The sequence below is a fragment of the Schistosoma haematobium genome, chromosome 1, assembly GCF_000699445.3.
Source record: "Schistosoma haematobium chromosome 1, whole genome shotgun sequence".
In the NCBI taxonomy this organism is placed as follows: Eukaryota; Metazoa; Platyhelminthes; class Trematoda; order Strigeidida; family Schistosomatidae; genus Schistosoma; species Schistosoma haematobium.
The window spans coordinates 6602964-6623181 of record NC_067196.1 but is presented as its reverse complement, the minus strand read 5'-3'; the positions used below and the strand labels follow the sequence as shown (position 1 = coordinate 6623181).

General features: G+C 37.7%; 1 protein-coding gene across 1 annotated transcript; it reads right to left on the bottom strand.

The window, feature by feature from the left end:
• Positions 1–17065: 17065 nt before the first annotated feature.
• MS3_00001445 (uncharacterized protein) lies at positions 17066–19693 on the bottom strand (the record flags this gene model as incomplete). The annotated part of the gene is made up of 2 exons (XM_051208899.1): positions 17066–19319; positions 19470–19693. 2 exons carry the CDS (start codon positions 19691–19693, stop codon positions 19190–19192), a joined length of 354 nt encoding a protein of 117 aa, XP_051073025.1. The 3' UTR covers positions 17066–19189.
• Positions 19694–20218: the final 525 nt, after the last annotated feature.

Sequence of the window (20218 nt, the reverse complement as noted above, 5' to 3'; positions counted from 1 at the left end):
TTCCTTGTCATAGTTCTGTTTTCAGTTATTACGTTAAGCATATATACTTTATTCTAACTTTCGGACAGCTCAATCTATTCATTCTACTTGAGTCATATTTTGACCTTGGTGATTATTCGCTCATCAGTCTTGACTGTTTTTATATGAGCATATATGTGTGTACACTTCATATCCCATGTCTCATCACATGTCTGTAGTTCATTTTGTCTGCCTATAAATATTGAGTAACGCCTGGCTAAAAATGGAGTTGGCTTACTAGCCATCTCCACTGCACATCATTTTGCTTTGTTCTATTACATTCACTTTACATACAAAATACATGTATTCAAAGGCCATTCTCTAAATTCCGTCATTGACGAACGTGATTTAGGTCGACGTTTTAATACCACACTGTCATACAAAGGCTGTTTGTCTACGGTGAAGACTCTATAGAGTACGATGAAATGAAGTCGTTTCAGGAGACACCTTTTTCTATTCTGCATACCCCAAAATCAGTAAGAAGTAAGGGGGTGAAGAAAGACATTATTCGGGTTCCATACTACATTTGTTGTTTATAGTATTTCATGACGGACTGACTACAAGGAAACAGTACTATGGTGTGATGTACTATATCTTCATAAATGTTCAACGTTCATTACGTGATGTGATGAAGTTGTTTGACAGTTAGCGTGACAGTGATGATGAACGTGTTTCCCCGATTAATCTGATTAAACGGATAAACTCTTCATTACAGTATTCATTTTTACGCGACAACTGTTCGGTTTTCGGATGAGCTCAAGTCCCTGTGTTATTAGCAAATACCATGAAAATGTTTCATGAAGTTTGACTCAGGAAAGACTTCAAGTTAATTAGACATTACAATCACTGCAGAATAAGATAAATGCATGTGTATTAAAGTGATTCCATACCAGACATCTGTGTTTGGAATCGCTTGTATGCTGATGGCTTTATGAATTGTGAAATTTGCCGTATAAATGAGTGGAGTAGATGACCGGTTATGTGTGTACCGATATGTGAAAAAGAAATGAAATGAAATGTGGCTGTCTAAACGAATGGTTGAAGTGATATCAAAAACTAGGCTCGAATATATATTATATGATGCTGTATCCAGTATAGTTATGTAGGCTTATCAGAGGGACAATTTATCTGAAGTAACCGAGTCAAATCTTGATACTGATACACTAAAAGGAAGTAACATTGAGACAAGATCATAATTGTGTCGAAAATTATATATAATATCTTCAATGGAAGCAATATCTTTTACTACACAACCCCACAACAAGTTGTGTAAATTCATTTGAAACAAATGAGGAATGTAGGATAATAGACCCACGAATAATTTGTTAGTTGTGTGCTCTCACACTGATAACACCGACTTAGCAGCTGTATGTGAAATGAAAATTTATTTGAGTAATTCTGATTGATTAGATGTTTCTTGCAGATCATGTTTGAACGTTCAATGATTTCCCAACCTACTTAGAAGTCTGCTTCAGTTATTTTCAAAACGGACACTCACATATCATGAACAATGTGGAAAATTCCTCTACCTAAATACGAATGAACATAGACTAGCAATAAGAATACGTGGTATTACATTACTGATATAGTTTAATCCGAACAACCAGTATTGTAGAAATTTTGACATTGATATTATTATTTTCGGTGAAAATTACAAAGGCGGTTAACGTTTATGTCAGTATACTGTCCATATGAGTTGATTTCCAATTACATGTGCATTAGTAGGCTAACAAATGGAACAAAATTATAACCGTGGTGAAGAATTCCAACCAGTGTTCCAGTTGGTTTGTTATGTTTGATCTTATTTATTTAGTTACGGGGTGATTTTCTCGACCTCATTACCACTTAACGGTGATAGAATTTAGTAATACTAATTACACATATGATTGCTTATTGAAACAAGTTTTAATTAGTGGAAATAGATAATTATGTGAATGCTGAACAGATGAATTGGATGAGCAACCGTTTGAGAAACATGCTGTAATCATCTGTATTGGATGAAGATAACGAAACCACAAAATCATTCAGTGATAATTGCGAGTAGATTTATCGACCGATTTTGTCAATAGTTTCATCAATTTTATCAGTCATATTACGTGATTGTCAAGTCATGACAATGATTTATGACGATATTCTGAAACCATTATGTTTAACTAGTCATGGTCTTGATTAAGGATTAGCCAGTTGGAAATAGGTATTGTTGTTTTAGGTGCTTCTAAAACAGTAGAAGTTTGTAGCGTTAACGAATTCGAACTGCCTGATTATATTACTAGAAGCAATTCAAAAATATTCATTCACATAGTGCTAATTTTAATAGTAGACCTCGGAGTTTTGATAGAAAATGTTTGTTTGGCCAACTACTACCTGATAGTTCAGTTATTATAGTAGTGTAGTATGATGGTACATAAATTCGGTGAGTTTATTATCTAAACTATGTTGGTCTTTATAGGTAACTAATGTGATAGACCAGTTCATAAACTCAAATACCTATGGCAATAACGACTGTGATGGGTTTTGTGAAAAATATTAGAGGCGGTTCAACTAATTATTGAATTCAAATGACATTGATAAGATATATAGTGCAATGAATGTATAGGCCAGATTAATATGCCGGTTGGTAAGGTACATGACAATAAAAAGTAATAAATAAATCTGGCCAGTAAAATAATTTTAAAGTTAAGACTACTTATGGAACTTCAGTTAGGAATATGATGAGTTATAAAATTTCCATAAGAAGTTCCTGTATTTAGCCTGGTGACATTTACAAATATGTGACAAAAGCAACTGAAACTAAGAAATGTCAAACAGTAACTCTAGAAGAGCTACAGGCAAGAGAGAACAAACCAGCTTTCAGCTGAAGAAAAAATTTAGGAAAAGATTTTGGAAATGGATAGGACGTACATTGCGCAAATCGTCAAACTACGTCATGAGGCAAGCGCCAGCTTGGAATCCTGAAGGGAAGCGGAAAACTCCTGCACGAGGAGTAACGTGCGTAAGTAAGTAAGTAAGAGTCTAAGTGAATGTATAAATATATATATATTTCGTGCCCTAAAGTAACCCTCGTGCTATTGATAGAAGAAACCAGACAAGTAGTGAATAGGTCTTTATTTCGATCTTCGCGCAGTCATAGTGGAGCGTGGGATTATCTGTTCAGACAAACAAAGGCTCTCAACATTCAATATAAGATAATAGGGAATATAGCGCTTATACAAAATAAGGAAGTGAATGAATACTTGAACAATACTGTTTTGACATATGCTTGGTTGTTTGGGGTCAACTCTTAACCAACCATCCTAAGCTGTTACATTAGCTTCCCCTGGAATCGACTTCCGTAGGAACGTCGGTTCGATCAACCTATCTATCGAAAACACCTTAGTTCTAGTTCACATCCCAAGGGAAAATTATCAACTCGCTCACTATTTGACTTACAATCAATGACGAATAACGCTGTCAGCTGTCAACGATAGTCCATGGATGTCTCTTCATTTACCAGCTTGTCATCTTATTTTGTAGCATGTGATTTCTTCTACAACTATCGCTGACGGTTTGCTACGTGCTTTCAAGAGAAAGACTGTGACAATGTGGAATAAGAATATCTGAGGAAGTGCCGCGAGCGGGCTACTCAACAACATGTTGGTGAGGTACAAATTTTCCATGCTCGGACTGGCTATCAGGTGTTTATTCACATGTCTCTTGAGACTGCAGTGACTCACGTTTATCACGAGAACACGACTGGTTTAATAAAAACAATTATTATTATAACCAACTGTACCAGTGTTTGTTTTAATGTGCTTTTGTTTGACTGTGCTAATGACAGCTATTTTGTGCTTCCATTCTTATACTGACACTTCGATTGTAACTTCGCGCGAATTCGGTTACCTTCTGTAACCAAGGTTGTATCCTGGCACGATCTCGGTATCCTTTCGATGCCACGAGATCGCCAGCGAATATATCTCGATTTGGTCCATTAATTGCCTTCTGATATTTGGCTTCTCGGGGATTTTATGGATTTCTTTGGTTACGTTCAACCTTCGCCTTCTGATTTATTTGGCACGTGTTTCTTGGTAGCGGTGTTCATAGTTAATCTCAACTCGACGCCACGCTACAATTGGTGAGCCCGACGTGATGGATAACGATAAGAATAGTATTAATATAATAGACTCACATGTATGTGTACCGAATCCTTGTCACTTTTTATTCGCGTGACGATGAATTCCACGCTTTATTCGAGAAATTTTCCCCTATTAACTATTCTCCTCGCTGACCCGGCTGCTTGGTACGGAATGCATTCGCATACGCATTAACGTCTACCTCCCAGTATCAAATGGTTAAGTTGAACGGTTTCATTGCCAACTTAAAAGTGCTCTACGAGCACACGAGAACGACAACTGGTACGAAACCTTATCGCTCGTCCTCTTAGGTATTCGAACGAGCTTGAAGGCAGATATACAATGTTCCGCCGCTGAACTGGTATACGGCACGACATTGCGTCTGCCCGGAGAATTCTTCACACCACGGAGCAGACCTAATTTCGGTAAATCAGACTACGTCCATCGACTGTCTGCATTTATGCGAACGCTGTCTCCGGTGTCAACTCGAATACAACATCGACAGGTCGCTCTCTCTCGAGAGTTATCTACCTGTTCACATGTTTTTGTACGAGTAGATTCGGTACGCAAACCTTGGCAACAACCTTACGAAGGCCCTTTTCACGTGATCGCTCGTCACGAAAAGATCTTCAAGGTTGATCAACATGGCCGCGTCGAGATCGTCAGCGTTGATCGTCTCAAACCAGCACACGTCGATGACAGTGCCCTATCTGGTAACCTGAGATTCAATGCTAGATCTATTAAACCTAGCGGGACCCTCAAATATTCTTCAGGTCCCACGCTAGATACATCTGAGACCTCATTCTCACGTCCCGGTCAACAGCACGCGTCATCTGCACCGTCTACGGACGAGACGACAGTCTCACTTCCAGATCAGCAGACCACGCCGCCTCTGACCTCGGATGAGATTGCAGGCTCACGAGATACGAACGAGGCTACCGTCTCACGTTCCGGTCGCCGAATACGGTTGCCCGTACGCTTTCGCGACTAGCCGCACAGTTAACAACCGATACGGTGTAGGACTATTCCTATACTACACGTATGCTACACTCTTCTTTTTTGATTTTCTTTTTGTTTCCTGAGCCCACGCCTTCGACCATCTCCGTTTGGTTCCGTCGACTTCAGTCAACTTTGGCGAAAGCTGGCCTGATCACCCACGCTCTTGTCAACGTACTCAGTCGATATATTGGTTTCGAATGCTTGGCATACGCTTGGTCGTTACGGTCGCTTCTGGTTCATTGGCTCAACGTGGTTTCGTCCTACGTCTGCAGCGTTTCTGGTCCGGACCCCTACGAACGCAATCTTTAGATTCTGGATACAAACCACTCTGGTGTAGCATGCCAACTCAAGCAACAAATACAGCACATCGCTCCTGGTACCGTTCTCCGAAAACGACTTTCATTGGCAACTCGACGATCAACGATCGCTTTCCTGTTCGCCAATTCTTCCGTCCTACAATCGCTCGTCAGCCGATTAGTCCCACGATTTAAACCGCCACTTATCGAAAGTGTAAACCCTTTCTGGCGGGGGCTCCTCTAGTGACTCACGTTTATCACGAGAACACGACTGGTTTAATAAAAACAATTATTATTATAACCAACTGTACCAGTGTTTGTTTTAATGTGCTTTTGTTTGACTGTGCTAATGACAGCTATTTTGTGCTTCCATTCTTATACTGACACTTCGATTGTAACTTCGCGCGGATTCGGTTACGTTCTGTAACCAAGGTTGTATCCTGGCACGATCTCGGTATCCTTTCGATACCACGAGATCGCCAGCGAATATATCTCGATTTGGTCCATTAAATGCCTTCTGATATTTGGCTTCTCGGGGATTTTATGGATTTCATTGGTTACGTTCGACCTTCACCTTCTGATTTACTTGGCACGTGTTTCTTGGTAGCGGTGTTCATAGTTAATCCCGACTCGACGCCACGCTACATGTCGCCCTCAAGTAAAAAGTACAGAACCGACTTCAAAGGTAATGGTGAAAACCAATGAAACCTGAAGAACTGCTCCGCTGCCTGCATAAAAATAATAAGATAGAAAATAGAAATACATAAATATAATTGATGATTATTCGGTTCCACGTTAGTGATTGGCCTCCAGAAAGGATTGGTATTCTGGAAGGAAATAGACATAGTGTAGCCATCTTGTGTACGAAAAGGTATGAAAACAAAAAAAATACTTTTTTATAATGCATATATGTAAAAGTGTAAACTTGCTAGAAGTTGGACTCATTGGCAAACCCGATCAAATCTATGACCTTGGGGCTATGACGACCGCCTTTTATAACCAGGTACGTAACAAAGGGTGCATAATTGTACTCCACAAAACGGAAAAGAATATACGGTTAAGGAGGAAAAAAATTGTTTAGATTATGAGGATCAAGTACAGTTGTGTCAAATACTCTTTTCTGGTTTGATTTAAGTATGTATGATATATTGAAGCAATATTTCGTCAATTCATCCAAGCAACGAATTTGTCTGCACCTTAGAAGTGTGTAAGTCCTATTACTCATTAGTATTATGAATGATTAATCGGTAAAAGGAAAAATTGCAGTCAAATCCCCCGTGGTTTGGTGTGGTCTAATGGCTAGGCACACGGTCTAGCATTCAGGAGGGTAGAGGTTCGAGTGCGTGGGGCCCGCGTTTCTGTTCACCAAAACCCCCTTCAATGCGATGTTTGTTGGCCATAAGTTGCTCAGATATGAGAGAAAGGTAACAGGAGGACGGATTGATATGTCAAAGTGCCATATTTGAACAGTACAAGTTCTTTGTTTGTATTAATAATAATACTATAGAAAAAACTACAAGTTTGGTAGATTTCCATTTTACGTTATAATTAAACCAACGAGAAAAAAAGTATATATATAAGTTATTGACATAACATGTCTTTTTTATAACGCTAGTGTTAAGTTCCAGGATTTTGTATGGACCACTAATAATAATTGGTTTAACGTTAACATAGCCACGATAGTCATATCGTCAGTTCAATGTTATGATTACTTAACAGTTCCTTTATACATTGTGTTTAAATTTAGGTATGTGGAATCAACGCGGCTAACATAGTAACCTTACAGTAACGCACTGTATATCTTCACGGTTATTGATTCTTAAATGTCAGAAATTTAAAAAAAAATCTGAATATTGCCAATAAAGATGGGTTATATGATCACACTAAAAAGCATGCTGCAGGAAAACTGGTTAAGTCATTACATGAGTTTCCTAAACATGAAAAAAATGATGAGAACTTTAATAAGTACTTGACCATGGTTTATTCCAAAATGTTTTGTCTAGAAAACCACTTATTAATAGTAGTATTAATCGTATCAGGCTACTAAACATATCTTCGACCGAGAACTTTTAGAAGTAGTTCATATGGTATATATGTATAGCCAGTCTACGTGAAAAATGTATATAGATATATAAGAAGTACAGCCAACATAGTTAATTAACCAGAAAAAGAAATTATAAAACTCGCCTGGGTTGCTTTTTGAATTCGTTGTATTTGCCAGTGTTAGTTGTATGAGTTTGATTAAAATCCTCAGCCATCGTTTCGGAATACCTAGCTTATGTGTCCAGTATTTAAAAAAAGATTTAACATAACACTTATATATCAAAGGTAAAAGGTCTGGGGAGTTGTAGGTGAGGCGGAATGAGGAAAAAAAAATTTTTAGTAGATGCAGGGTCTGATTAGCTACGTGGTTAGATTTTATCCTGCAGCCGAAACTGTCAGCATCCTTGACAGGCTAATTGGATGTGCCCAGCGAACCGTTTTAGTCATTTGTAAAGATTTATCATCTTTACATTTCGATTCCGTAATGGATTTGTCAATTAAACGATCTAACAACACGTATGGTGGTTCATGATCTAGATAAGCCGGCTTTAGCCTATCAATACTTACTGTGTCGATGTTTCCATGTTTTTCTATCACGAAATATTTAGATTTTCTTGAGACGACTTTGAAAGGACCTTCAAATGGAGGACTGAGTGGTGCTTTTATTTTGTCACATCTTATCCAGACGTGCGTACAATTGCTTAGGTCTTTAGGTATATATACGGCGCGCGATTGTTCACGAGTATTAATCGGCTTAAGTTTAGACATGTGGTCCCGTAGTTGATCTACATAATTTTCTAAATTAAGTTTTTGACTGTTAGTATTAGGGTTAACAAATTCACCGGGTAGTCTCAGAGTTGTTCCGAAAACCAGTTCCGCAGCTGAACACTGTGCGTCAGTTTTGACAGATGTTCGTATTCCCAACATAACTAATGGTAGGAATTCTGTCCACTGATTGGGGTTCGAGTGAGATATAAGGGCTGTTTTTAACTGACGGTGAAAACGTTCTACCATCCCATTAGCCTGATGATGATATGCAGTGCAGCGTATCCTATTGGAGCCTAGAAGTTTAGCCAAGTTATTAAATAGTTCGGATTCGAATTGCGCTCCTCTATCCGTCGTTATTGTTATGGGTGTACCAAAAATGGTTACTCAGTTCTGCATGAAAACTTTGGCTACTGTTTCCGCTGTGATGTCCGCTATCGGGATGGCTATAGGGAATCTGGTAAATCGATCTATGCATGTAAAAAGATAATTAAAACCGTTTGAACGTGGTAAAGGACCTACCAAGTCGATATGCACATGGGCAACACGTGCATCTGGTTGCGAGAAAACACCTATGGGTGAATTTGTGTGACGATTAATCTTTGATTGTTGACATGCTGAACACTCTCTAACCCATTTGTGTACATCCTTCTGTAAATTCGGCCATATATATCTGGCGTTGATTAGTTTTGTTGAAGCTTTTGCGCCAGGATGAGAAAAAGAATGAAAGTTATTATATATCAACTTTCGCATACTTTTGGGAACGAAAGGTCGCGGCATTGCCTTGGTCGTGTCACAGTAGATTAGAATACCATCGACAGGTGATGGGAACTGTTTTAAATTAAGACTTGAATTGTTTGTTTTAAGCAGGTTTTGTAATTCTAGATCCTGCTCTTGTTCGTTTCTCAACGTCTTGAAGTTTACTGTAGACTGCTGTAGCACGTTCATTTCTAGCCTAGATAAAGCATCTACCGCCTGATTGTCCTGACCTTTGACATGTCGGATATCGCTTGTGAACTGTAATATATAGTCAAGATGTCGGACTTCTCGAGGTGAGTATTTATCAGCTCTCGCTTTTAGTGCATTCGTTAGTGGTTTGTGATCCGTAAAGACTATAAATTCCCTGCCTTCTAACATGTGTCGGAAGTGTTTAATGGTTAGGTAGATTGCAAGAAGTTCTCGCCCGAAGGTAGAATACCTTGTCTCTGCTGGAGCGAGTCTTTTTGAGAAGAAAGCAATTGGTTTCCAGGCGTTTTTAACCAGTTGGTTAAGAGTACCGCCTACTGCTTTATCTGAAGCATCCACCATGAAAGCAAGTGGGGAAAAAGAATCCGGATACACCAACGTAGTTGCTTGAGCTAATTTATCTTTAAGCTGTTTAATAGCTTCGACGGCGTCAGAAGACAGTTTGAATTCTTTTGGTTTTCCTTTGAGTGAATCTGTCAAAGGTTGCATTAATTGTGCACAAACTGGTATGAATCTGCGATAAAAGTTAATTAGACCTAGAAAACTTCTCAGTTGTGTTAGAGAACTAGGTACGGGGTATTGTTTGATGGTATCCACTTCTTTTTTTATAGGTTTAATCCCTTCTGGGCTTATTGTGTGACCGAGAAATTCTAAAGCTTGAACACCGAAAACACACTTACTTTGATGTATGTTTATTCCATGTTCATCCAGTCTTTTCAACACTGCTTGTACATGCTGTTCGTGTGATTGCAAATCGGGGCTGGCAATTAACAAGTCGTCTATATACCCCTGCGCAAATGGCATATCTCGAAGTAGGTTATCTATGAATCTTTGAAATGTCTGTGCCGCATTTCTCAGGCCGAATGGCATGCGTACAAACTCGAATAAGCCAAAGGGTGTAGTAATAGCTGTCTTGGGAATATCTTCATCAGCCACCGGGATATTGTGATATGCCCTGACTAAGTCAATTTTAGTGAATATGTTCATACCCTGTAAACCGTTTGTGAAATCTTGGATATGAGGTATTGGGTACCTATCTGGTACGGTTTGACGGTTTAGGGCTCTGTAATCCCCGCACGGTCGCCAGTCACCTTCATTCTTCTTTGGGACCATATGCAAAGGGGATGCCCATTGACTATCAGAGGGACGGATAATACCCAATTGTAGCATATAATCAAACTCGGCCCTAGCGATTTTGAGTTTATCTGGTGCTAGTCTCCTGGGTTTTGCAAACACAGGTGCACCTTCGGTTTTGATAGTGTGACTCACTTTTAGTTTGTCTTTAGAAGGCTGTGGGTTTGGTTTAGTTAAGTTTGGAAATTCCGCGAGTATATCTTGGAATTTCGCTGTTGTTACTGGAGGAGTTTGAATCAAGTTAAGAGAGCTGATGTAACTTTCTTTGCCTTTTGTGTAATACGAAGTTTCTTTTAGTGTTAATCGCCGTTTCTTGGTGTCAACTAGAAATTCATATCTCTCTAGAAAGTCCATCCCCAGTATTGCCAGTTCTAAGTCGGCTACCGTGAAAACCCAAGGGAATTGCCTCCTGAACCCCAAATCTAGGGTTAAAGTTTTCTGCCCAAATGTCGCAATTTTAGTTTTATTTGCAGCTTGAAGTGTAATTGATGATGTTTCTCGATTAATCTTAGTTTTATTTTGAGGGATGATGCTAAGAGCAGCGCCAGTATCCACCAAGAAATTCAAGCCAGAGTTTCTGTCTCTAACATAAAACAAGCGTCTGTTTAGGCGCCCCTCCTCAGTCGTCGCGACCTGGGGAGGGGTTACTCGTTTCCCGCTGTCTTAGAATTATGCTTAGGCCAGGCGCATGGTTGCATGCACTTGGTTGAGTTGACACCAAACTTCCAGTGGTACCAACAAAACTGCCCAGATTGTTTGGACATTTGTGACCTGTTTTGTGACTTGGATCGTGGTCGTTGTGGTGACCTGCTCCTGTTTCTATGACCCATTTGCATTCTGGTGACAGCCTCAGTGAGACTCTTAACACTCGCAATGAGTCCTTCTATGACGGGGTCTTTTGCTGATTCTACTTTTTGTGTGTGATTTATTGTGCCTGATCCAGTTGGAGGACCTCTTTCCATTATTCTATCGGCTATACGCGCTAAATAAGATAATGAGGTTTCAGGATCTTGTGCATCCTAACAGTGTTGGACGTAGCATTGGAGAGCTTGTATCCATCCTTGTTTTAGGACTGCTTCACCCACTGTGTTATCACCCACTAAGACTTGGAGGTGACGTAAAAACTGTGACGGCGACCGATCACCTAGTGTTTCACCTTGAAAAAGTCTTTGGATTCTTTGACTATCTGATAATGATAAACGGTTCATTATCTCTCGTCTTAAGATGGTGTATGGTTGTGGTGATGGTGGACTTAAAATCAAGTCACGGACTTCTTTGGCGACTGAAGGAGGAAGGATAGAACACAAGTCTCCATAGCGAATCCCTTCGGATTTGATATTGTGTCTCGTGAAATAATGCTCTAGTTGAGCAAACCACAACTCAGGATCACTACGATCAAATTCTGGAAGTCGGGATTTCGTAGTCATAACAGTGTCTATCTCCACTGGTGACAAATCCTCCAGAGTATGGGTTTCTATTGAGTCTGACATGAGGTATGTGACAAATATAGCAATAAAGTTAGCACGAAAAATGGTTACTATAACACGAATAATTTAAGATAATACAGAATAAACTAGTTATATACTCAACTTAGTTTACGGATAATCAGGTCTACTTTTACGATTAAGTAAAAAATGTTAATAACAGAAATGAGGTTAAATTTGTGTTCAAAAAGGGCTCACCAGTTTCGTGCCCTAAGGTAACCCTCGTGCTATTGATAGAAGAAACCAGACAAGTAGTGAATAGGTCTTTATTTCGATCTTCGCGCAGTCATAGTGGAGCGTGGGATTATCTGTTCAGACAAACAAAGGCTCTCAACATTCAATATAAGATAATAGGGAATATAACGCTTATACAAAATAAGGAAGTGAATGAATACTTGAACAATACTGTTTTGACATATGCTTGGTTGTTTGGGGTCAACTCTTAACCAACCAACCTAAGCTGTTACACATATGTATGTTAAGAAATATGACAAAATATCGTGCAAAATAGGTAAACTCGCCTAGATTATTTTTGAAAATAAGATCATTCAACAGATTTGATTTATATGAGACTGTAGTAGACAGAACACGGTTAGGGACAATCGAATGTATTTAACTCAAAATTACAGGAATTGTTAATAAAATCTAAGAATCATAAAGTAAATGCTTAGTTTGCAAAATGTCCATCGATTGTCTCAAAACCACTCAGACTTCATTGTTCCTGCATTTTCATACAAATTGCTTTCTGTTCTCATTCTTTACTGTTCGTTCTTCTTGCCTCTCTGCTTATAGACCTTCTGTCTACGACTAACCTCATATACTACTTATGTCAATAAAAGTAGCACACACCACAAGACCAGTTGTGACAAGTAATAATGATCCAAAACCAACCAGATTGAACACGCAGTATTCCAACCAGTTCCTGTGTATGTGATTGTTAGATCTATCGAAGCGTCCAAGTCACCCGATTGAGATACGCGCAAAACCAAATTTTCCAAAACAACGATTTGTCTACAATAGCGGTTCTTCATTAAATAATACACAAAATTTAGTTACAAACCTCAACTTGTGAGGTGTCTGGGGTGTTTAAACGGATCCTTCAAGTATGAAAATAAAAAGGCTTCCTGTAACAGTAACGTGAAGAATAATTATAACATACGAGAGTACAAAAGGCAGCCGATAGCTGGGTCTAAATTTGACAACAGTTTACGAACAACCAAAACCCAATCCAAGAGCAAAACATTGTGGAAACTTAAATAGAGCAAGAACAAACATTGATGCAGAATAGTAAGAATTCATATTATTTCGAGGTTTCTCGTCAGCTGCTTACAAACCAAAAATGTGATAGAATTTTTACATTGAGATAGAGTGAAACAATTGACATAAATGAGTGTAAATAACTGGGTTACAATAATAACTATATATATATATATATGCTAGAAACAGGTCAGAGGTCAAAAGAGGGGGTGGTGTAATAATTTAGTGAAGTTCATAAATTGTGTGATAATTGTAGAGTTTAATGGAATTAAATAATGATAAGGCAGATTACATAATAATAATTAAATAGGGTTTGGAAAGTTAAGATGATTTAAGAGGATCAGGTGGTGGAAATGTGTGAATAAAACTTATTTTAAGAATTAGGTAATAGGGGGGTAGTATAAAATATCTTAGGATAAGTAAATGAATAAAATAACCAAAACACAAAACAAACAGACAGAAACAAAAAGATTACCAGGGTAGTGATAAGTTTAATAAAGTCTCTTTTTGGATGCATAAGTCCGGTTTCAGTTTCTTAATTGCAATGGCTTCAGCAAAGCGGAGAGTGGTAGTAGTTCTTTGTCTATTGATAATTTTAAACGCGCGCATAATATCGACGGTATGCCCGGTGTCAAGTAGATGCCGAGCTATTGCACTGTTAAAAGCTTTAGTCCTTCGCAACGTCAAGTTCTTCGGAATATGCTCAGAAACGCGAACCTGTACTGTTCTCTCAGTTCTTCCAATGTATGTGCTACGGCACGTACATGTGAATTGGTAAATGCAGTTGGAGCAACTGAGGGGAGAGGACTTGTCGATTTTCGTTTGTTTCAGTGAGCAGTGTGTCTTCCATAACGTAGTCAGTTTGGCTGCCGGGTAGGTCACTTTTAAAGCGGAATTAATTCTGTGATTGATAATTCCGGCGACTTCATCTCCTTTGAAGCGTAAGGATAGGAAGCAGGTTTTCTTTTCAACTGTATCATGCTTAATCGGAGGGTTTGTATTAGTATATTTGTGGATGAATTTATCCGGATATGTATTTTTACGTAGGCATTTGGTGATTGTAGTAATTTCTTCTTCGAGGCATTCTTTTGAGCAGATTTTTCGTGCGCGGTCAAAAAGGTTTAGCACAATACCTTTTTTATAACTCATTGGACAAAAGCTGTTAAAATTGAGATAAACTCCGCTCCAAGTATTTTTGCGGTGAATGTGTCTTTGTAGTGTGCCATCTGATGTTCGCCTAATTCCAATACCTAGGAAATGGAATTTATCATCAACTTCATGTTCCATGATAAATTCTATATCTTTGTGTACTTTACCGAACAGACTAATTAGGTACATGGAGTCTTGGCGATTTTTGCAGACAAGGAACGTGTCATCCACATATCTGCAGTAGAGTGTGGTACTGTCGATTGCGTGCTTCAGTTTCTTTTGTTCCAGATGTCCCATAAATATGTCGGCAAGAATTGAAATTGTGGAAACTGTTACGTTTAAACAAATGCACAAAACTGTGGATAACCGCTACAGTGATTAGGGTACAGTAATGATAATGATAGATACAATGAAAAGTACAATAAACGTTATAAGTATATGTGAGCATTTCAGAATATTACATTACAACTTGCGTTACAACACAGGTGTAAAGATTGTTGGGAATACGTCTGCTTACTGAATGTAAATAAGTAGTATGAAACAATATAGAAAAGAGTGGAAAAGGAGCGAGTAGGAACAATGTAAGACAAACTTAACAGTGATGCCATTGACTTTGTTAATTGGTTGATTTAGTAAAATTCCAGGAGTCTAGATAAATACTTGTCTTTCAACGTATAAACAATCTAAAATCCAGTCTACATATCACACAATATAAATGTTTATCGAGGAGACTGTAAATAGTGACCTGAAAACAAATTCGGAATGATGATGAATAGGATAACAGTAACTAAGGATTTACACATCAACTAAACGAATATATTTATATATATTCATAGTAATCGAGTTACTGCATAGTCACAAAATATGAATACATGCTATGGATTTGGAAGTTGGTAATTCAAAATATCTGTAGGAACTTTTATTTAATTGATTGCCGACTGATTCGGAATTCCAAATACAATACATCCATTTGTGTTCAGCTGGTTCTGTCTGAATGAAGTTGCATTTTCTCAGTAATTCCTAGTTAGAACAATTATTCGAATACTAATTATTATCATATTGGCGTTGCGATGAATCCTGCACTTGAACATTTCAATGTACATGCAAATTCTTACCTTCCTACGATCACATGTGATGGTTTGAAATTTTGAGTATGATCAGGAAACATGTTAAGGCTGAAAAAATTGTGGCTCATTTCCTTTCATTCATCGGAGAGGATGCCTACAATTTATTGAAACGTTGGCATTTCCAGATAAACCAATTTCACTTCTCTATGTAATTCTCAACAATCGTCTGCTAAACTATTCACAGCGTACCAATTTCGAATGCCGTCAAGGATCAGAACTTCATTAAACCAATCGCCTGGACATCAAGAATTTTGCCGCATTACTCAGTTATCTTAATCCAATGCGTACTCAGTGTCAGACAGATGACGATTCATTGGGGAAATTCAAAGCAGATCAAATGGGTGAGTACGTATTTGGTAAATGTTTATCCTGTGATAAATTTTACTCACATAAATCATGGGAATTTCGTCATGCTAAGTGCCTTAAATGTGGTAAAATTGGACGAATCTAGTCAGTCTGTTGAGCTACTGTTCAATTTGCTACCGATGATATTCATATAAGGTTTATTGTCCAATAATTTTTCTACCATTTATCCTTATCCACCATTTCGGCAGTCAGTGTCCATACTCAAACAGATTTTATAAGTCGCTCGATTCTTGACATGACTTTATTGTTGACACAGATAATTTATAGTACTGAGATATGGCTCTCTACTGCCAGTGTCAACAATAATGTTAAAGGAAGTCTTGATACTCTTTAGTCGCTCTGAATTCCAGCTAAAGCTGGAAGGACTTGTCTTCAGAAAATAACTGGACCGGCACAATGAATGCAAGTTTATCAAGTTAAAATCAGAAGCACTTTGAGAGAGTAGCTTTCAATGAATCAACTTGGAATATATATATATATACCATGTACTAGTTCAGTGAGAAAATATGAACATTGAATAATCATGATGACTTCATAGGTAACGATTCATACTGGGTTATGTATTTAATATATTAACAATAAAAGTTAGTGTAACGTCTTCACATAGTATTGCTGTTTACTTCTACAACAACGAGAGTAAAGAGATTAGGATCTTCAAGTGAGACAACTTTCATGTGGATGACTGAAAATAAGGGGATGCACTATTTTGTGTAGAGACATTTTATTGGTACACAACAACATTACTCCTATCATTCTATTTCACTTCACCCTCTATATACACACCCTTCTAATAAACCGCTTCCCTTGTTCCAACCTTGACTTCCCTTCCTTCATGTGAGCTTACTGCAACTTGTTAAACATCAAAACTCATTGTTCTTTATTAGTGCATTCTCTAATATGGAGCCTCTGACTTCATTTCACTCTAACAAGACATAATATGAATTTATTCTAATTTATTATACCTCTGTCCGTTCTACTACACAATGTTAAGCAACGTTTGGCGTTCATATCCAAGTGCCTTGCTGCTCTTCTGTTTCTCTTTTTTTCTTCTTCAGAATCTTGCTCTGAGAGCACAACTATGAAACTTCTGACGTTTGGAACAAACTTGACGTACGCGTCCTCTCAAGGTCATAGTTTACAGCAAGCGCTCTACGATTTCACCTTATAACAACTATAAACTTAATAAGTTGGGAAACATTTTGTGAACCAACAAATGTAATTTATAGATCATGCCTGTAAAAACGGTGTGTACCTGCACATGCAGAAATATATTATTATTATTATTATTATTATTATTATTATTATTATTATTATTATTATTATGTCTTCCACTCACCTCTGTGAAATCGAATGACTGTTGCTATTACTCATTATACATAGCTTTTTTGTGTTTCACACAATGTTCTTGTTCATGGTGAATGTCGTTGTGATTATTGTTGTTATTAGGAAGACAACTACGACCAAACAAATTTTAACTGGAATTCAGTTGAGTTTGATGGCAACCGTTCAATTTTCACATCATAAATATCGAGTTGAACACGGAAAGTCCAGTATTGGAAGCTGGTAAATATTGGACGGAGACACGATCCGAATTCGGCAATCCATGTTAGGGATGATCCATGACTACATGATACTTATAACCATACCCGACCAATCAAATCGTTGCTTAAACGCAGTACTGGTCGGTATGTTCGTGCGTTCCACTTAAAGACCACAATTTGTTTAATTATTCTACCAGTCGAATTGTTTTCACGTTTAGAAACAAATAAAGTTTAAGGTCAAGTTGCCTTGTTCTGACTATAGCTTCCACATAGACTCTGGGTCGCCAGTATCGCATTTATTGTTCCGGTAGAATATCCGTAAGGCAAATTCAATCCCAAACACCTTAACCGTCAATCGAAACAAGCATCGATCTCGCGCTCTCGCACTACCTCTAAACTGCTGATTAGGAACCCAACTATTATTTTATAATTAAAGACTTTGTATTCAATATTAAATGAATTATATTGATAATTGTTTCAAAGTAATATCCACAAGAAGACTGAATACCTGTAGGAAATCTCCTCAATATAAATTCTTTGAAAACCTCTGGATGAAAAATGAATACAACGTTTGAAAATTAATGAAAAGTAAGTAACTCGACATATGCCACTAATGTATGACCGACGTAACAATTGATACATCATCATAGTTATGATGATTAAGAATGGTCATTTCAATAAATATTGTGATTATTCGTAATGATTTCTTAGAGACGAGAGAGAATAAATGTTTCAAATTCTGTTTCAACGATTTGTTGAATCATCACTATGAGGGTCTATTGGAATATATGTTTCTTGTATGTCGAACAACTGGATATATTCGGTCAGTGGATAATTAAGCTCAACATTTATTTTAAAAATTCACAGTCTCATAATTATTGGTAAACGTCTCTTTTAAAGATTGATTTTTACTTCAAATTTAGTGTTGGACCATTGAAGTTCATTCACTTACTGACTAATATTGAGTGAATACTATCTAGCATTTCAAATGGAAATTCGTTCACTAGATGTTATTACGATAATGGTTACTGTACAAGCGAGATTTGTTAACCACTGTCAATTCAAATAAATATGATATATGGTATGTATACACTGGAAATCCGAAAATAATTAAATTTGATCTCCACAAACAGTGAAATTTAAATAAAATTGAACTGAGTTTATTAAGGCTAAAGAAGAAGTGGAAGACCGAATCAACACATTACTCCGAGAAATGGAGGCAGGCATGAGAAAAATGAACAACAATTGGATAGAACTAGAAGGAAAGACCAAGAACGGAGTGGGTTGGAGAATGATGATCGACGGCCTGTGCTCTGTAGAAAGTAGCAGACGCAGAATTCCAGTATCATACACGACGTCTCACTCTCTTAACAGACCGATAGCAACTCCCGTCAATTTTCGGTTCGAAGAATAACATCTCAATGTACACCCTAGAGATCACTTGTAGCGAAGGTCTACAATCCTTATTGGTTATGGTTTTACTATCAAGTGTACGTCAACGACCAGATTCGAACAGACTAACTCATTATCGAGATTGATCAGTTCAGACCGAACGATCAATGACGATTTCGTATTAGCGACAGTATTCAACTAAGCAGAAGTAAAACGAACTATGTTGGCTACAACTGACGCCATAACAGTAACGGCGAACCTAGTTCAGCGTGTTAAGTATTCGAGTGATGCACTTCACTAGGTCACAAACTATGTAAATGATGGTCGACCAAACAACGTCCACACAGATTAATTACATTATATCCGATGACGTGACGAGCCGATGTTTGCCAAAAACTACACATTGTTTGGAACCTCTCAGAATACCGATTTCATGAGTTCATATGCATATATTTAGTTAAGAGCACACAAAAATCATAAGCGTATTATATTCTTTGATTAGCATCGACAAGATTTCGTCCCATTGTTCGATTTATGTGTATATTAAACCGTTTCATTTTTCTTATAAACACACTTTTGAATGGAGGAAATCCTTCTCAATCCGGATTTCATGAAGTCATCAATGCAGGCACCATGTCCAATAGCAGTGTCTTTACCAGAGTAGTTGACGTCTCTGTGATGAACAAATATGAAATGAAAAGTGACACAAATGTTTGAACATCCATCTTAAGTGTGAACTTACAAGCAAATTAGAACGTGCATGAAACAGGCAAAACGTAGACATTAAACATAATCATAAAAATGATTTGATCTGGAAACGTACTCATATAAACGCCAGTATGGGGGCTGTCCCTTCGAATCATGTATCAAAGGTACACAAACAGATCCAGGTATCCATGGTGGTGAGAGTGAGCCAACGCTTTTGTTCACCTCAGTAGATGCACCATTCGTGCCATTGTGCAATCGTACATAATACTTGCATGAAACTAAGTGATTTATCAATGTGTATGACAATAAAGCAATGAGAAACATCGAATTAGCTGACATTGCTTTTTCGTTTTGTTCTTGAGATGAATTAGTCGATTGACGCATTTATATAGTTTTCAGTGGATGTGAGATTTCAATAATTCGCTTAATCCACAGTGGACATGTGATTGTCATGATTTGTGCGGAATTATCAGCGTCAACAATTCATAAGAGAATGAAATGATCATTGTGATAGGCGACATGGTTAATTTCCATGTCACGTGACTATGTTTGTATTATTGATCACGCAGCTTGATGAAGTTGTTTGAGAATCAGCATCATGTCAATTGAAACATGGATAACATGCACAGTTTTTTGTTGTTCACAGATGATCATTGGGTGAATTAATGTATGAGTGATGACTGCATGACCCTCCAAATACTACTTCGTTTAAAACAATATAGTATTGTCAGAATAGAGCTGTTTAATGAAATTTCGACTACACACATACGTTAAGAAACAGAATGAATAATGTATTGTAGTGTGTGTTACTTGTAGTGATATAAGTAGTATATGACGCGTGTTATAAACGTAATGTCTGGCAGC